General features: G+C 38.4%; 1 protein-coding gene across 3 annotated transcripts in view; it reads left to right on the top strand.

Annotated features, from left to right (window-relative positions):
* FBXO16 (F-box protein 16) overlaps positions 1–19270 on the top strand; it is a 60919-nt gene that overhangs the window by 27933 nt on the left and 13716 nt on the right. For all 3 annotated transcript variants that reach the window (XM_031030031.2, XM_031030030.2, XM_031030035.2), the window contains 4 exons: positions 1051–1257; positions 5611–5775; positions 10516–10748; positions 16045–16147. In XM_031030031.2, coding sequence (XP_030885891.1) covers positions 1051–1257; positions 5611–5775; positions 10516–10748; positions 16045–16147 — 708 coding nt within the window. The remainder of the gene's footprint in view (positions 1–1050; positions 1258–5610; positions 5776–10515; positions 10749–16044; positions 16148–19270) is intronic.

Genomic DNA, 19270 nt, shown 5'->3' with positions numbered 1-19270 from the left:
GGGTGTTCCCATAAGAGCCTTTCTTTTGGTTTTGGCCAGCCCTCGAATTCTTATCTTTGATCAGTCATTGATCTTGGGACTGATTTAGGGTTATCTCTGGGGAAAATAGTGAAGTAACCAAAGCTTTTGTTTGGCATGCCCCAGATTACTCTGGCATCTACTTCGTGTCTCTGGCACTTCCCCCCGCCCCACCCCCCAGGTCTTCCTATTGACATATTCTCTCCAATCAATCATTTACACATTAGTGGGACTTTAACCCTTCTCAGGGATATTTGCATAGTATACCTTATCTCCAATGGTGAATGCAAAGCTTTGTTTCTGGTCCTGGAGTTTGGCACTTAGGAGCTAATACAGAAACTCTGGCCAGAGAGGGACTGCCCAGGTGCTTTCTCTTGGGGGGAAAAAAAAAAGTATATATATATATATATAAAAGTATATATATATATAAAAAGTATATATATATAAAAAGTATATATATTTATATATTTATATGTATATAAAGTATATATATAACTATATATAAAGTTATATATATATGTATATATATATATACACATTTTTAAAGATTTTATTTATTTATTTGACAGAGGAGAGAGAGAGTGAGAGAGCACAAGCAGAGGGAGCAGCAAAAGGAGAGGGAGAGGGAGGCTCCCTTGCGGGGCTCAATCCCAAGACCCTGGGATCATGACCTGAGCCGAAGGCAGACGCCCAACCGACTGAGCAACCCAGGCATCCCCGAAATTATATTTTTAAGTATATATTTTCTCAGTTTATGAATATGGCCAGCTCGCAACTTACTGTCCTTATGTAACTACAAGTTCTGAGGTCAAGTGCACTTCAGTGTACACACTCACGTCTTGCACATGCTTACATGTATAAATGTGAGAAAGGACAGGTAAGTGGCAAAACATCAAATTTATTAATTAGGGGAAGATATACATTAGGAATAAAATATTAAACTCAATTCTATGCCATTCTTATCCCTTCCTCTAATGAATCTCTGGTATCAGACTGAAACTGCACAGTTTTTTTAATCTTTCTTTTTTCCAGTTTGATAAATGGACAGACTCTCAACGGAGAAGAATCTTGACAGGCCTGTTAGAACGTTGCTCCCTGTCACAGCAAAAGTTCTGCTGTCGAAAACTTCAAGAAAAAATTCCAGCAGAAGCTCTGGATTTTACTACCAAGCTTCCAAGGGTGTTATCTTTATACATCTTTTCTTTCCTGGACCCCCGAAGCCTTTGTCGTTGTGCACAGGTAAAGGCAAAGAATCAGTATACAATGTTTTGTAGTGATAGCCTAGAAAATTCTAAAAGCACATATGCAAAACCAAGAAATAGATGAGATGGTCAATATGTGTAGTCTGTATAGTTTGAATTAACCCCGGTCTTCTTTGTGCCTCTGTATTTAGTGCTCAAAAGTAGTTGTAAAATGATGTAAGACGTCATTAGTGTCCACAGAATGGTATTTGCTGGTTGGAGAGACAAACATATATATGAAATGGTTCATCAGCAGAGTAGTCTTATACTGCATAGCATACAACTAGAAAACAATTTTAAATTGTATAGTGTAGGCTATTCATAAACAGAAAACCTCAAAATAAGGTACTAGTGGGGTATATACAAAGAGTACAAGACTAAAAGAGTTCTGGGGGCACCTGGGTGGCTCAGTCGGTTAAGAGTCTGCCTTCGGCTCAGGTCATGATCCCAGGGTCCTGGGATCGAGCCCTGCAGGGGAGCCTCCCTCTCCTCCCTCTGCCCCTGTTCGTATGCTCTCTCTCTCTCTCTCACTCACTCTCTCAAATAAATAAATAAAATCTTTAAAAAAAGACTAAAAGAGTTCAGAGTGTGTAGACTCGCTTCCAGTGGCCTTGGAAAAGGGGCTGACTGTTGTTTTCCTACAAATAAATCCATGGTCTATTAAAGTATACTCCCAATTCCTTACAAGGTAAAACTGGTAGCCATTTTGTTGAGAATTTTCGTAGAGTCTGGTAACACCAGAAATTACTTGTTAACACGTGTTCACAGATGTGTAACATAATTTTAGTCTTTAAAATTAAGAAAATGGGGCGCCTGGGTGGCTCAGTCGTTAAGCATCTGCCTTCGGCTCAGGTCATGATCCCAGGGTCCTGGGATCGAGTCCCACATCGGGCTCCTTGCTCCGCAGGAAGCCTGCTTCTCCCTCTCCCACTCCCCCTGCTTGTGTTCCCTCTCTCGCTGTCTCTCTCTCTGTCAAATAAATAAATAAAATCTTTAAAAATAAATAAATAAATAAAATTAAGAAAATGAATGCAGTAAGAAAGAGGAGTTACTCAATAAATGGTTTTGGGACAATTGCACAGCTGTCTGAAAAAAGATTCTAGTAGGATAAAAGATTGGTATGAAATCAAGGGAAACCATTAAAGTACTCAAAGAAAACATAGGCAAGGAGGCCTTTGTGAGTATAATACCCTGAAACCTTAAAATAAAATAGACAATTTGGGACGCCTGGGTGGCTCAGTTGGTTAAGCGGCTGCCTTCGGCCTAGGTCATGATCCCAGCATCCTGGGATCGAATCCCACATTGGGCTCCTTGCTCAGCAGGGAACCTGCTTCTCCTTCTCTCTCCTTCTGCTTGTGCTCTCTCTGTCAAATAAATAAAATCTTAAAAAAAAAAAAGAAAATACACAATTTAAGGGCGCCTGGGTGGCTCAGTGGGTTAAGTGTCTGCCTTCAGCTCAGGTCATGATCTCAGGGTCCTGGGATTGAGCCCCATATCAGGCTTCCTGCTCAGTGGGGAGCCTGCTTCTCCCTCTCCCTCTGCCCCTCCCCGCTGCTTGTGCGCACTTTCTCTCTCTCTGTCGAATAAATAAATAAAATCCTTAAAAAAATAAATAAATAAAATTTTTTAAAAAAAGAAAGAAAGATTCCCTTTGATCCGGCAGTTCCCCTTCTTGGAGTGCCTCGATATGCAAAAATTGTCTGTATAAGAATACTGCAGTATTGTTTGTAATAGCAGAAGTTTGGAAACACTGGAAATGTCCACCATTAGGGGACTGGTTAAATAAATTGCAACAGGGCGCCTGGGTGGCTCAGTCGTTAAGCGTCTGCCTTCGGCTCAGGTCATGATCCCAGGATCCTGGGATCGAGTCCCACATCGAGCTCCCTGCTCTGCAGGAAGCCTGCTTCTCCCTCTCCCACTCCCCCTGCTTGTGTTCCTGCTCTTGCTATGTCTCTCTCTATCAAATAAATAAATAAAATCTTTAAAAATAAATAAATAAATTGCAACAATCTTTAAGATTGATCATCAGCAAAAAAAGCAAAGGTGCAGAACTGTCCTACCACTTTTGAAAGAAAAAAGAATATATGCATATTTATTAATATAGGCCTAGAATGTTCCTGGAATGACACACAGGAGCTGTAGCCGTGGTTACATCCTGTGAGGGGAAGCAGTGACCAGAGGATGGGGATGAGAGAGACTCTCTTTTACCGCATGTCTCTTTGGATCTTTAAATTTAGTATTAATGTACATATATTACTTATTCCAAAAATGAAACATTCCTTAAAAGAGCATAGCATTCTAAATGTCCAATAGTAAGAGACTATCATATAACCATATGATGAATTATTGTGTGGCCATTAGAAAACATGTTTTCCAAGAACAAAGATGCTTATAATATGTGAAATGAAGAAAGCACAATTTAAAATTGTATATATAGAATTTCCCAATTTTGTTTCCTGCATGCTTAGGAAAAAGAAAAGAACTCTGTCAGGTTGTTAATAAAGGTCATCTCTGATTGATGGGGTAACGGGTATTGTTTTTCTTGAAGTCTTGGAATTTTCCAAGTTTTGCACAATGAGAATGTTATCATTGGAGGAAAATGTTATTTGAAATCACTAATCCTGTCATATATGTGTATCATATGTCAGTCTTGCAAGATCTCAGCATTACATTTGTTCCCAGCCCTGCCTGTGAGGAAGACACAGGCAGATGTCCTTCAGATAGATTTAAACAATAATACCATTGCAGTAAGATGACCTTTGAACTGTTTAAAAAGATGGGGGGTGCTGATAATTTTGAAAGCTCCTACCTACCCTTTTTTTTTTTTTTTTAAAGATTTCATTTATTTGACAGAGAGAGACACAGCGAGAGAGGGAACACAAGCAGGGGGAGTGGGAGAGGGAGAAGCAGGCTTCCCTCAGAGCAGGGAGCCCGATGCGGGGCTTGATTCCAGGACCCCGGGATCATGACCCAAGCCGAAGGCAGACGCTCAACGACTGAGCCACCCAGGCGCCTTTCCTACCTACCCTTCAACTCTCCTCATTCCTGTCTACTTTAAAACAAACAAAAAACACCGAGAAGCAAAAACAAAACATACAAAAGCCTTATCTACCCTGGGGGAATCAAAACCAACTTAATACCCAGGTCAAAACAAGATGTAAGGAAAAATGAAGAAAAGGGTGAGAATTGAGAAACTTTTCTCCTCATCCCCTCCCTGCAAAATCTCACCTTTCTGCTGAATTCTGAGTTAATTAACCATATGGGGATTAAAGTTGATGTTGTTTCATTTCTGCGTTGAACAAAGTAGATGTGATTTCTGTTCCTGCCTGCGGGGCTCTGTCAGATTCTCTACCCTTTTTCGTCCTTCCAGCTCCTGAACCTGTTATTTCTTGTAATTGTGCCCTCCCCTCTCCTGTATGTCTCCTCTTCAGCACAGAAAACAATGCTAAACATAATGGAACTCAGCACTTGGTGGATGGAATGAGGGAGAATGGGAGGGTCAGATAAATGGATGTATATTACAGTGTTCTGTCCTTTCTTCTTTCTTTCTTTCTTTTGTGTGTGTGTGTGTGTGTGCTCAAAAATTATTAATGATTTAATTAGTGTTGAAAAAGAAGCCAGTTTTCCAAGGATGAAATTTGCGTTGGAAGGTTAGGTGTCATCGTTGCAACTCTTATAACCAAGACACAGAACCCGTGGTCTGAACTTTATACGTGATCTTGACCCTAGTTTTCAGCAAGACTTGTTCAAAATCTGGAGTAAGTTATTGTAAACACTGCTGCACATAGTAGGGTCACCACCATCATTTGCTGGATGTGTGAAATTGATCATAATCCTGGGGGAATGGCATGTACAGAGCTAGTAGTGTATGCTTTATGGAATCTTAAAGGCTATATAGGACACACCATATGATACCAGTAATTGCTTTCTGTTTATAAAATTTCTATTTAGTAAAATCATAAGAATGAAGAGAAAATGGAAGCATACCAAAATATGAGTAAACAATACGCAGATCTGAGTTTCTATAACCCTCATATAACTTTCAACTTCAGGAACTTCTAGGAAGCTCCAAAATCTATCTGAGCCACAGTCCTCTCGTTTGCAACCTGCCTCCTTACAGGGGATGGTTAATAGGTACTTGATAAATATTAGTTGACTCTGAATCTAAGTGTGATTTAACATTTAAAGAAAATCCTTCTGCCTGGGTAGGGAGCACTTCAGGTAGGTAACTTTTTAAGCTTTGATTTGGAAGAAAGAGTTATCTCGGGTCTAGGGTGACAGCTGAAGACCTAGAGAAAATGGGCATGCAGACTGAGTAGGGCTTTTTTTCCCTTTCCAATTGTTTTTCCAGGTGAGCTGGCACTGGAAGAATTTAACTGAGCTGGATCAGCTCTGGATGCTCAAATGTTTACGATTTAACTGGTACATCAATTTCTCTCCAACTCCCTTTGAGCAGGGTATATGGAAGAAGCACTACATTCAAATGGTAAAAGAACTTCATGTTACCAAGCCTAAGGTAAATTTGGGGCAAATAGCAACAAACGTACAAATATCAGCTATTTAGGAATACGGAAGAGGGGTGGAAATTGGGTTAAACAGGTGATGGGGATTAAGGAGGGCACTTGTGACAAGCACCGAGCACCAGGTGTTGTATGGAGGTGTTGAATCACTAAATTGTACACCTGAAACTAATATCACACTGTATGCTAAATGGATTTAAAAAAAGAAAGATGGGGCGCCTGGGTGGCTCAGTTGTTAAGCGTCTGCCTCCGGCTCAGGTCCTGATCCCAGAGTCCTGGGATTGAGCCCCGCATCCGGCTCCCTGCTTGACGGGAAGCCTGCTTGTGTACCCTCTCTCTTTGTCTCTGTCAAATAAATAAATAAAATCTTTAAAAAAAAAAAAAGGAATTCTAGAACTAAGAAGTTGGGGAGGGGAATAATGAGTATACTAAAGTTCTTTTTAATCTAGAAACTAAGCAATGTAAGCAAAGGAAATACACTATTACTTCAAAATTCGCCTTTTCTGAGAACTCGATAGCCTTTTTCAAGACATCCATGTTAGCTGAGAACCCTCATCAGACACTCTTAAACCAGCAGTTTCCCAAGAGGTTAGGACCGTGGAGCTGCTCACTCTGTTCGGATTCCTGGATTTCCGGATCTCTGACTCACACGCCAGGCAGTTCTGACACTGGGACTCTGTGGGTATTGTGCAGTATTTGCTATCAATGGGTCATCAAATTCTACTTTATTAATTCAAATTTTCTGATTCTACCGGGTGAGCTAAAGGTTATTTTTATATCATTTATAAAGAAAAGTTTTCCAATAAATCCATAATTTTGGGAGGGAATAATGAGTATACTAAAGTTCTTTTTAATCTAAAAACTAAGCATGTAGGGCGCCTGGGTGGCTCAGTTGGTTAAGCGACTGCCTTCAGCTCAGGTCATGATCCTGGAGTCCTGGGATCGAGTCCCGCATCGGGCTACCTGCTCAGCGGGGAGTCTGCTTCTCCCTCTCCCGCTCCCCCCTCTTGTGCTCTTTGTCTCTCTCACTCTCTCTCAAATAAATAAATAAAATCTTAAAAAAAAAAAAAAACTAAGCATGTAAATCATTTGCATATAATGATAAAAAGTAAATAATGCAAGAGTAATTTTTCTAGTTGTTTTCTCTGCATTATAACCAATGTTTATGTTCATTCTTATAGTCACTGTTAATTAGATAACTCATGGGAAAATTTTATGAGCCTTTTCTTTATGGTATGATCTATACACATGCAGAGCTATGCATCGTTTTGTACAATAAATGAGTTCCTGAAAAATTATGTGTAAATTAAAAATTTTTAATGATTTTTAAAACCACAGGGGTATCATATTCTATGAAAAAATTGCAGTGAATCCTTTTAAAAATGAAGAATCCTTTTGAAAGATGAATAGTCAACTCCTAGCTTGTTCATTTAGGTTTAGTTTTATTGTTTTAAAGTAGAATCCATCTACATTTAGTATAGTAATAAACTATGCATAATTAATACTGTTACAATTGCAATGATAAAACTAGCCTTTCTGATTTCAGTAATTGGTGTGCTCCATGAGGATGTCTTTTAAAAAGGAAACTTCAACTGCAGTGATGGAAAAAGTTATTTTAAAAATTGCCATAGCTATGATTTCTTTTCGAGATTTGATAAGGCTTTTCTTGACTCTCATTTTCAGTTAGGGGCAGGGAATGGCATTCAATAGCTGAAGCTTGGGCCATTCTGGGGCAGAGAAGAGAAAAGTGATTAACCAACTTGTACAGGGAAAAGAGGCTTTGAGTTATTATTTATAAAACCGTTTGAGGGGCGCCTGGGTGGCTCAGTCGTTAAGCATCTGCCTTCGGCTCAGGTCATGATCCTGGGGTCCTGGGATTGAGCCCCGCATTGGGCTCCCTGCTCTACGGGGAAGCCTGCTTCTCCCTCTCCCACTCCCCCTGCTTGTGTTCCCTCTCTCGCTATATCTCTCTCTGTCAAATAAATAAAATCTTAAATAAAAAAAAAAAAAACGCTTGAAAGCTTTGTCTTCAGCCATAATTCTTTTCTATAAAATGTGCATAACTATATTTTAAAATGATGATTCATTCTGATGCAAGAAAATTGCCCCCTCTTTGCTTAGTATTAAATTTCTTTAGGGAACACTTTGTTATATTGAAAGTTAGTTTTTCTGTTTAATAAATAGACCTAAGTCAGAAAGACTAAGGAGTCATGTGACTAAGGTTAATAAAGTCATGTGACTAAGGTTAAAAAGTCAACTGTCAGCCCTGTGCATACTTGAGTAATTTGGGTAATTCCGTGTGAGGTTGCTCCAGTGATGGTGAATGTAGGCAGCCACTGGATTAGAGCATAATTTACCTCTACTCAAGCACCTTCCCTGGTTCCCTTTCCCTCAACACCCTGTACCTGGCAGGTGCTCCAGCAGAGCTTTTGAAAGCATTTTATGAGCAAATGGTTGTGGCTAATTTTAGTTTCCCCAACCTTAAAATGAGAGCACTAGACTAGAATGATCTTTATACCTGTCTGTCAGGCTATGCTATATCTACTCCAAACAGCATAATTTCAAAAAGTCTTCATCTAGAAAAAGAGGAGTAAGTTGAACCCAAAGTGGATAGAAAGAAGAAGTAATAAAGAGCTAAGATCAATGAAATTAGAACAAACAATGGAGAAAATCAGTGAAACCAAAGCTGCTTCTTCAAAAACATAAATAAAATTCCTAAGTTTCTAGGTAGGCCGATGTAGGAAAAAAGAGAAAACATAAATTACTAGTAACAGAAATGAAAGAGGGGGCATCACTACAGATCCTGTAAACATGAGAAGGATAATGAGAGAATATTATGAACAAGTCCATGTCACTAAATTCAACCACCTGGATGAGATGGACAATTCTCGAAAATACAGATTACAAAACAGTCTCACTAGGAAATAGGAAACATGAATAAATCTTTATCAACTTAAAAATCAAATTCATAATTTTCCACAAAACTCCAGACCCAGATACCTTCACTGGTGAATTCTATCACACATTTAAGGAAGAAATATCAATTCTACATAAACTTTTTCATAAAATGGAAGACAAGGGAATGCTTCCCAACTCATTACCTTTATTCCAAAACCAGATGGGGCCTTTACAAGAAAACAAAACAAAATCACAGATTAATATCCTTCATGAGCGTAGACATAAAAATCCTTTAAAAATATTAACATATTAAATCAAGTTCTATACAAAGAAAGAATAATACATGATGACCAAGTAGGAAGTATCCATGGAGAGTAAGGTTGGCATAATATTAAAAAATTAACCAATGTAATTCACAGAATAAAAGAGAAAAGATGTATGATCATTTCAGTATATGCAGACAAAAGCATTTAACAAAAGTTCAACATCATGATTTTAAAAATTCTCAAAGACTTTAGGTGAATCAAACAAAAATTTTGTTTACTTAATACAGAAAAATCAGTTTTCATTATATCCTCTTTTGTTAGTGTCAACCGTTTTTTTCAGAATGGATAATGTTTATTTATATATAATTACTAGCACTTATGCCTAAATTTTTCCCCCTGAAACTTTTTATCATGTATTATTTATTCGCAGTAGTATCAAACTAAGCCTTCTTCAGCAAAAACAGCTTTTGTTCAATATAAGCTCAGAGAAATGAAAGGAATGTCCATGCTAAATGAGACCTGAACAAAATATTGAATACCAAACCAATAATGAGCTATGAATTATATAAATATAAAATGTCGTCTTAATTTACTAAACTACATTTATTAAATTAGTAAATATTTATTAAATACTGTTTTGTGCTAGGTGCTGAGTATAATGATCCTAACCCTGCTTTCAAGGAGCTGAGTCTAGTGGCCTAGGACATAGACAAACACATAATTACAACAGAAATATATACAAAGAACAGTTGAAACGGATAAGAAACTGATCCTGCTTGAAGGGATGGGGGAATTTCTTAATTATCACAAACAATTCAAGCAAACCAATTTACCACGCAAAGCTTCCCTAATCTCTTAAAGAACAAAAATTAAGCCTTTAATGGCTTCTCAACATACCATTACCGCTTCCCTTAGGTTACAACCACATAAAAACCTTATGAATTTCACACACAAAAATAGACTTTCCATTTGGGAAATTAAAGCAAAAGTATTCTTTGAGAGCAGTTAAGATTTTGATAACTGATAAAATCTACAGTCTACCTCTGTATAACTCAAAGTTGTCCCTACGTGCTACAGATAATTAAGCCTGGAGTACTATTTTTTGAAATGTGTACGTTTTTATGAGTCAATTAACTGCAATTGTGGAAAACTTATACAATGATGTGGTAGGCGTGGTGGCAGTCCAGGATAGAGAGGGTTAGTACAAGGACTTGAAGCAAAACAGTACTAGATTCACATTCTGACCCTCTGTCTTACCACTTAGGTAGTAGTGGGCAAGTTCATTGGCTTATTCCATCTTCAGTTTCCTGTTCTGTAAAATGGGGTAGTAACTATTACCTTTTAGAGTTATTATGAAGGTTAAATAAAATAATGCATGAAAACTTCCTGAGACAGTACTTGTCACATACAAGGACTCCTGGGGTGGTGGCTGCTATAATTGTCACCATGATCATTGCAGTCGTGATGATGATGTTGATGATGATGATGATGATGGTGGTGGTATGATGATGTTTTATTGTTGCAATTATTATGATGTTTTAAGAACAGAAATAATTAATTTTCTTCTTCCAGACACCTCCAAAAGATGGGTTTGCTGTTGCCAACGTTCAACCAGTTACAAGCAGTTCTGCAGAGGAAAAGCAGTCCCCTGCATCAGCTTTCAGGTCCTCTTCCTCTTTGAGAAAGAAAACCCACCCAGGGGAGAAAGAACTCCCACCCTGGAGATCTTCTGACAAGCATCCAACTGATATCATTCGCTTTAATTACCTGGACAACTGTGACCCCATTGAGCAAATCTGGCAAGGGTGAGAAATTCCGTGCTCTTCTTTGTTAGAAACAATTTGCTGGCACTTAAGTATATGAAAAGAGGAAAAAAGCATTTCTTGTGAAATACAAATGCTTTTCAATACATAGAAGCAAAAAGTCATTGAAAAGTAAATGAAACATTATTGGTAAATTTACCCTGTTCATCAGGATTTGTTTGCATTTTGTAGCTACTGTGATTTAACATTACAGCTTCTTTTAATATTTAATACTTCAAATTTCAATCTAGCACCATAGAGTTCATTCTGGTCTTTTCCTTTTTCATATCTGCACCTCCCTTCTCTGACAAGGAGAAACCTGGCTCTCATGTTTATTTATACAAATTATATATGTACATATAATATATAATCAAAACTATATATGTACATATATAACTTGTATAAAAATTGTATACTATATAATATGCACATATATATAAACAGTATATATTTACTTACAAATTCTGAAAGTAATCTCAAAATTGCTAACCCATTTCATCATTAAAACAAATCTGCAGGGATGCCTGGGTAGCTCAGTTGGTTCAGTGGCTGCCTTTGGCTCAGGTCCTGATCTCAGGGTCCTGGGATCAAACTCTGTGTTGGGCTCCCTGCTCAGAGGGGAGTCTGCTTCTCCCTCTACCCCTCCCCCTTGCTTGTGTGTTTGTGTGTGCGTGCGCGCGTGCTCTCTCTCTCTCAAAAAATAAAATATTTTTTTAAAAAGATTATTTATTTATTTATTTATTTGAGAGAGAGAGAACACAGCAGGGAGGAGGGGCAGAGGAAGAGGGAGAGGCAGACTCCCCACTGAGCAGGGAGCCTGACGCAGGGCTCGATTCCAGGACCCCGGGATCATGACCTGAGCAAAAGACAGACACTTAACTGACTGAGCCACCCAGGCATCCCTCATTTATGACTTTAAAATATTGGGAATAACTTAAATTTTCCTACATGGAGAGTATCTGTTAAATAAACTATGTATGGTGCATTCACACGATGGAGTATTAGGCAACTATAAAAATGAGGACGAACTCTATGAACTGGTAAGGAGTGAAAGGGTAAGTTGTTAAGTGAGAAAAGCAAATGTCAAGGGAGCACCTACAGTATGCCACCCATAGTACAGAAAGAAGAGAAAGTAAAAAAATATACATCTGCATCTGTATACACATATGTACCTGTTAATCCACACATGTATGCGCATGTACAGGATAAACGAGAAATAAAGGAAACAAATTTTGAAAGGTTTTAAAATGTTTTAATATATCTGCCATGTTTTCAGAATATATTTCAACAGATTAACATCAAGGCAGCCTAAGAGGGGGAGCCATACTGTGTGGGTTCAAATCCAGACTCCCACACTTCTAGTTTTGTGATCCTGGGGAGTTCCTTAACTTCTCTGTGCCTTGGTTTCTGCACCTGTAAAATGGCAATAATGGTAACACCTAACTCACACGATCCCTGTGGGGTAATCCTCATGTATGTGACATGATTATGATAGTACCTGACATATAGTAAGTAAGCACTTCTTATGTAGGATGGTTTCTTAAATTATATGATTTGGCTAATAAAAGAAAGGGTCATCCCAGAAAGTCTGATGACTTGGGGACATTGAGATTACATGTGTATCTTTGGGACTATTGGAGTCCCTTCGGAGGTGAGATGAGAGTGGTATCCCTCATTAGGCAAGACTCAAGCTCTTGGAGGGTGCAGACCATGCCTTACTCATTTTTATATCATGACTGACCAACTTTGCAATACTCACTAACTGATTTTGAGAGAAGTGTAGCCTTTCAATTCATGAACTTTTTTTTTTTTAAAGATTTTATTTATTTATTTGACAGAGAGAGAGACAGTGAGAGAGGGAACACAAGCAGGGGGAGTGGGAGAGGGAGAAGCAGGCTTCCCGCTGAGCAGGGAGCCCAATGTGGGGCTCGATCCCAGGACCCTGGGACCATGACCTGAGTCGAAGGCAGACACTTAACCCACTGAACCACCCAGGCGCCCCTTCATGAACTTTAAATTCATCTGGTTGTATCAGAAAAAGTCTAATTAGTTTGCTTATAATTTAGAAAATACTGGGCAGAAAAAAAGCAAGGTACAAAACAGAGCATAAAAGAAATACTACCATTTATATTAAAATAGGTGGATAAGAAAATATATATATATACATAAAATATCTATACATAAAATATCTCTGGAATATACACAAGAAACTGATATGTATCGTTTGCCTTCAAGGAGGAGAATGGCAAGTTAGAGACAAGGATAGATAGACAAATTTCACTGTACATCCTTTTGAACTCTTGAATTTTGAATCATCGTGAATGTATTGACTATGTATTGATCAATGTATCCCTGAAGATAGTATTTAAGAATTTGTATGTGGCCCTTGGTCTGAACTATGGTGGTAAATAAGAAAGAGGCAAACTTAGATACCCAGGCATATGAATAGTACATTAACATGAGATAAAGTGATAATGTCTTGAGTTTTCTGTGACCTCAAATACTGTTTGTGAAAGGCAATAATTACATTAAATGTTAATGTACTGAACACCCAATCAAAAGGTAGAGATTATCAGAATGGGTAAGAAGGCAAAACCCAAATGTACACTTTTTACAAGAGATACACCTTAAATTTAAAGACACAAATAGATTTAAAAATGAAGTGATGGAAAAAGATGTACCATGCAAAGAAAAAACATGAGAAGGCTAGAATGACCATTAATTTCAAATAAAACAGACATCAAGACAAAGAGTATTACCAAAGATAAAGAGGGACACTTCATAATGATACAGGGATTAACTAAGCAGAGAGATATAACTATTACAAATGCATATGTACCTAATTACAAAGCCTCAAAATACATGAGACAAAAATTGACAGCTTTAAAGAGATAGACAATTCCACAAACACATTTTTTTAAGTGCATGTGCTACATTCACCAAGATAGCCCAGATGCTTGGACTCTTCCAAGAGTCAGTGCCATGGGGGAAAAAAAGAAGTGGGGAAAATATTCTAGACATAAGAGACATAACAACCAAATGCAGTGTGAATCTAGATAGGATTCTGATTTTTATTTTTTTATTTATTTTTTTTTTATTTTTTATTTTTTAAAGATTTTATTTATTTATTTATTAGAGAGCAAGCGAGAGAGAAACAGCATGAGAGAGGAGAGGGTCAGAGGGAGAAGCAGGCTCCCCACTGAGCCGGGAGCCCAATGTGGGACTCGATCCCAGGACCCTGGGATCATGACCTGAGCCGAAGGCAGTCGCTTAACCAACTGAGCCACCCAGGCGCCCGGATTCTGATTTTTAAAAGAAGACTATAGAAGGCATTCTTGGGACAATTGCAGAAATTTGAATATGACCTGAATATTAAATGATATTAAAGAACTACCATTCATTTTCCAAAGTATGATGATACTAATGTGGTTAGGGAGGCAAATGTCTTTATCTTAGGAGATGAGTGTTGAAGTATTTAGGGGTGAAGTGTCTGCAATTTATTTTCCTATGGTGTGGCAAAAATACATATATACATATATATGTGGCATGTGCATGTATATATATGTATCTATGTATATATAGTGAGAAAGCAAAAATAGCAAAATGTTACTAATTGTTGAATCTAGTTGGAGAGTTTATGGGTAATCACTGTGCTATTCTTTCTTTTTTTTTTTTAAAGATTTTGTTTATTTATTTGACAGAGACAGCAAGTGAGGGAACACAAGCAGGGGGAGTGGGAGAGGGAGAAGCAGGCTTCCCACTGAGCAGGGGAGCCTGATGCGGGGCTTGATCCCAGGACTCTGGGATCATGACCTGACCTGAGCCGAAGGCAGACGCTTAACGACTGAGCCACCCAGGCGCCCTGTGCTATTCTTTCAACTGTTTTGTATGTTGAAACTTCTTAATTAAAAGTTGGGGGAAATTTTTACAAATTAAGCAATAAGAAATATTTGGGAAAGCTGATCTTTTTAAATAAAATTTTTTATGGGGTGTCTGGTGACTCAGTTGGTTAAGCATTCTGACTCTTTATTTCGGCTTGGGTCATGGTTTCCGCATCGGGCTCTGGGCTCAGCATTGAGTCAGCTTAAGATTCTCTCTCTCCCCCTGCCCTTCCCCCTGCTCTCGCTCACTCTCTTGCTTTCTCTGTCTCTCAAAATAAATAAAATCTTTAAACAAACAAATAAATAAAGTTTTTATAGTGGAAATTCAAATATATAAGAGTAGAGAGAATACAACTGCTTGTAACCATCAGCTAGCATTAACAGTTTTGAACTCATTAACTTATCCCTCACCCACTCTGGCCTTCCCCCAAGTCACTTGGGAGACAAATATAAATGTCATATTATTTCATTCATACATATTTCAATCAATGCCTATCCTTAAAAGATAAACTCTTTCTAAGAATCATAGTATGATATATATATCACATCTAAATCAATGGATGATTTCATAATATAATCAATCAAATATCAAGTCAGTTTTGAGGTATCTTTGAACGTCTCATAAATGATATTTTTAAACATTTGGCTTATTTAATCAAGTTCCAAACAAGGTCAGGACGGGTTGTATTTAGTCCATGTGTCACTTAAGTCTTTTTTGGATCTAGAGGTGCCTGGGTGGCTCAGTCGGTTGATCATCTGCCTTCCGCTCAGGTCATGATCCGGGGTCATGGGATGGAGTCCTGCATCAGGCTCCCTACTCAGTGTGGAGTCTGCTTCTCCCTCTCCCTCCTGCTGGGCTCTCTCTATCAAATAAATACATAAAATCTTTTTTAAAAAAGTATTTTTTGGATCTATAGGCCAAAGTCAAATATATAAAGCAAAGTGTATTTGGAGAATTCTAGCTTCTGCTCCTACCCCTCCATACTGTTCTTTGTTCTTGATTGGGTCGCAATGTGAAGCCTACTCATAGGTAACCGTTTTTCAAGATGTTATGGTATAGTCCTTCCATTTAACAAAATTTTAAGCAAACACACACATCCATTTCTGAAATAAATGGTAGCACACAACACATACCATTTTATTCACCTTTCTTTTTTTCATATAACAATAATATCCTGGAGATCACCCCCCAGTTGGATGTAATAATACCCAGCTTTCCTTTTTATAGCTCGTAGTGCTCCACTGTGTGGATGGGCCGGAGTTGATTTAGCCAGTTCTCTAGTGATCTACATTTGGCTCATTTCCAGTTGAGTGAAAACAATCCTTTAAAATCACAGGAACAACCAAGTCCAACAGACAAATAGCTATGCAAATTTAAAATGATTGTTTGTAATGTTCCAATGATTTCTAATTTACAGAAGGAGGAAAAGACATGAAATGAACCCAGATTTCAGTCGACAATCACATGATAAGAAAAATAAATTGCAGGGCAGATCTAAGCTAAGGAAAGCACAGTCACTGGTAAGTATTGCTTATAAAAGCTTCTGCACCGTAACGTTTATGAAAATTGCTAGATCGCTAATCCTATTTGTGAAATGAAATTTTTTTTTTTTTAATCAGAATCATCAAGTGGTGGTTTAAATTCTGGTCTCTGATGGACAAGCTGTGTGACCTTGAAGGCAGCCTTTATTTAAAAAAAAATTTTTTTTATTTAAGTATAGTTGACACACAGTGTTACGTTAATTTCAGGTGTACAACATCATGATTCCACATTTCTAGACATTATGCTGTGCTCACCACAAGTGTAGCTCCCATCTGTCACCACACAACACTATAATATCAGTACTATATTCCCTATGTGCTACCTTTTATTCCCATGAGACTCTAAGTCTCTATTTCCTCATCTGTTAAAAAAAACAACTGGATGAACTGAAGTGTATGAATCCGCTGTGAAAAGTATACAATATAAAGGGAACATTGTTATCAGGGGTTCTTTCTTCTGCTGTGAGTCTTTTGGGGTGGGGGGAGGATGGGCTATAGAAATGTCTTTATATAAATTACTTACCTATGGCACCTGGGTGGCTCGGTGGGTTGAGCGTCTGCCTTCCGCTCAGGTCATGATCCCGGGGTCCTGGCTCCCTGCTCAGCGGGGAGTCTGCTTCTCCCTCTCCCTCCCCCTGCTAGTGTTCTCTTTCTCTCTCACTCACTGTCTCTCTCAAATAAATAAATATCTTTAAAAAAAAAAAAGAAATTACTTACCTATAGAGTGAAGTTTCCACTTACCTAAGAAAAGGTGTACTTTCCATAGCTTTCCTGCAACCAGTGGAGCATGATTATAAAAGTACATTTCAAGTAACTTCAGAAAAAATGAATGAGGAACTTTTCTTTCCCTAATTAAAAAATAGCTAATTGACTACCTAATAAAGTCAGTGATTGTGACTAGGGAGCGTTATTATTTCATAGCAGAGTTTCCCAAATTGTGGTTCTGTACCCCCAATGGATCCCTCTCAGCACATAGGAGAGTCTTTGGAGCAAAGTAGAAGGGAATAAGGAAAAAAAAAAAAAAAAAAGAAGGGAATAAGGGTGGAATAGAAAGTTTGTTTTAGTAGTAAAAATCTAGAAAGAAGCTGAGGATACACATTTAAGGAAAATTAATATAAATGGATGTCAATTGGGAAAGGAATAAGTATTACTCATGAATAAATCACTTTTATAGCTCAGCTTTAAAGCTCTATTACTTTGTTTCAATGTATTTTCAAGTGTTACATTTCAAAAAAAAAAAAAGCTTTTTTAAAATGAGCTTTTTTAAAAATAGGGCAGTCTGTATTCTGAGGGGCCAATTTTGTTGGACTGGATGAGGCTTATCACAGACATATGTATAGATGCCCAAGGGAATGGAGAAGCTTAAAGCAGAGCAGTAAAATTGTCGGTGAAAACCATTAATTGAGAAAAATAACTTCATGAGGCTTATCACAAAGGCCATTTAGGCATGCTTCTGCCTGGTTTCCCAGCCTCTTCTAGGCCAGGAGTAGCAGAGAAATCTGGGGGAGAGCCGGGAATTTAAAGGACGATAAAAGTTGATGGTTGATGTATGCTTACAAATTATCAGCCCAGTCAAACATTTCTCTGGCTGAAAACACAAAACAAAATCAAAGGCTAAACAGAAGCCTTCCCCAGGGGCTTTTGACATTAACCATCTGTCACACACTTAGAAGGGCTTGCTTAAGTTAAAAAATTCATTATATTTCTAAACTTAAAAAGTTGTGCTCATTAAGGCTGGAAGGGAAACTGGGGCAAATTAAACAATGATGGAGAACAATGAAGCCATTAATAAAATGCAGTGTGCACTTGGATTGATCTACTTGTATTGTTTATGTAAATATACTAATTATCATCACTGTTTATGCTTAGCGGTTTTGATCAGGAACATAAGGCATAATCAAACCCTCCAAAATTGTGCTAAGATCTCTCTGTTGGTAATGACGCCTGGGACAAGCCTGGCCGTGTTGGGCCTCGAGGCTGTGAGTGGCTCAGGCCCAGTCTTCACGCGGTGCCAGTTTGCCCCCACCATGGGCCACGCGGCTCAGAGGAAATAAGCAACCTCCTCAGAGATGCAAGGCGGTGGTGAAAACTCGGAAATGGTGGATGTGGGACCTGAGAGAAGAAGATAGGGGTTTTGAGGAAATGCAATGTGGGGACAGAAGGAGAGAAGGCAGTAAAACTCTGAGAATTGCCACTGTAGAGAGAGGGTGGTGGACACAGCCCGGTACAGTTGCAATGGAGAGAACCCTGTGTTCGTTTGATGGAAAGTTCTCACATCGTTTAGATAGCTGTACGCAGGAAGGTTTCAGGAGGAACGAGGGAAACAGGTGAGCAGGCAGAACTCAGGGGAACACATGATAGAGGTGAGGATAAGAAGGACAGACGGACAAAGCTGCCCAGAGGTACCTGAGACCTGAACACTGAGTATTCCTTGCCCTTGTAAGCAGAAAATATTTGGAGAAGGCAGAGCTTCATGAAATGGAAGGGTTGGAACAGAAAAAAGCATGGAGAAGTACAGAGACTATCCCTTGAGCCGTCTCCTTCACTTTTTGCCTACCGTGACTTACAGCTTTCAAATATGAGCGACACCTCCAAAAAGAGAAACCTGCTTAGGGAAACAGTTTTGAAGCCAAACAGTGAGCTTGTGATGTTTTCTATTATTTAATAGGCTTGAGTTTTCAAGACCCACCCCTTAAAATTGTACCTGGTTGCCTCCGAAGGCTTTCAGTTCTAAAGCTGCCTCTTTACAACTGCTTCATTTACCCACCTTTGGTGGGAATCACTGATAGAATAAAGCCTAGATCTGATTACTAATGCTTTCCGATTTTGAAGACCGTTTATTAAAATCAGATAAATATCAAGAAATGTCTATTACACTTAGTTATGATAATAAAATTCCATACAGAACAAAGCAATTAAAAAATAGAAACACTACCACAGTATAGCAAGTACTACTATCTTAATCAAACTCAGGAATTTTCCCATTGTGTATAAAGGACGTGGGAAAAAAATTGTTGTTTTTTTTTTTAATATTAACAGCTGGACCTGCAATGCCTGTTTGGGAAGGGGAAGGAGGGAGCTGTCTCCTGCGGGGGTGGGGGG

This window comes from Leptonychotes weddellii, chromosome 2 (genome assembly GCF_054177405.1).
Source record: "Leptonychotes weddellii isolate Sample4059 chromosome 2, ASM5417740v2, whole genome shotgun sequence".
Taxonomy (NCBI): Eukaryota; Metazoa; Chordata; class Mammalia; order Carnivora; family Phocidae; genus Leptonychotes; species Leptonychotes weddellii.
Note: the sequence above shows the minus strand (reverse complement) of the source record. Positions and strands in the feature narration are given on the sequence as shown.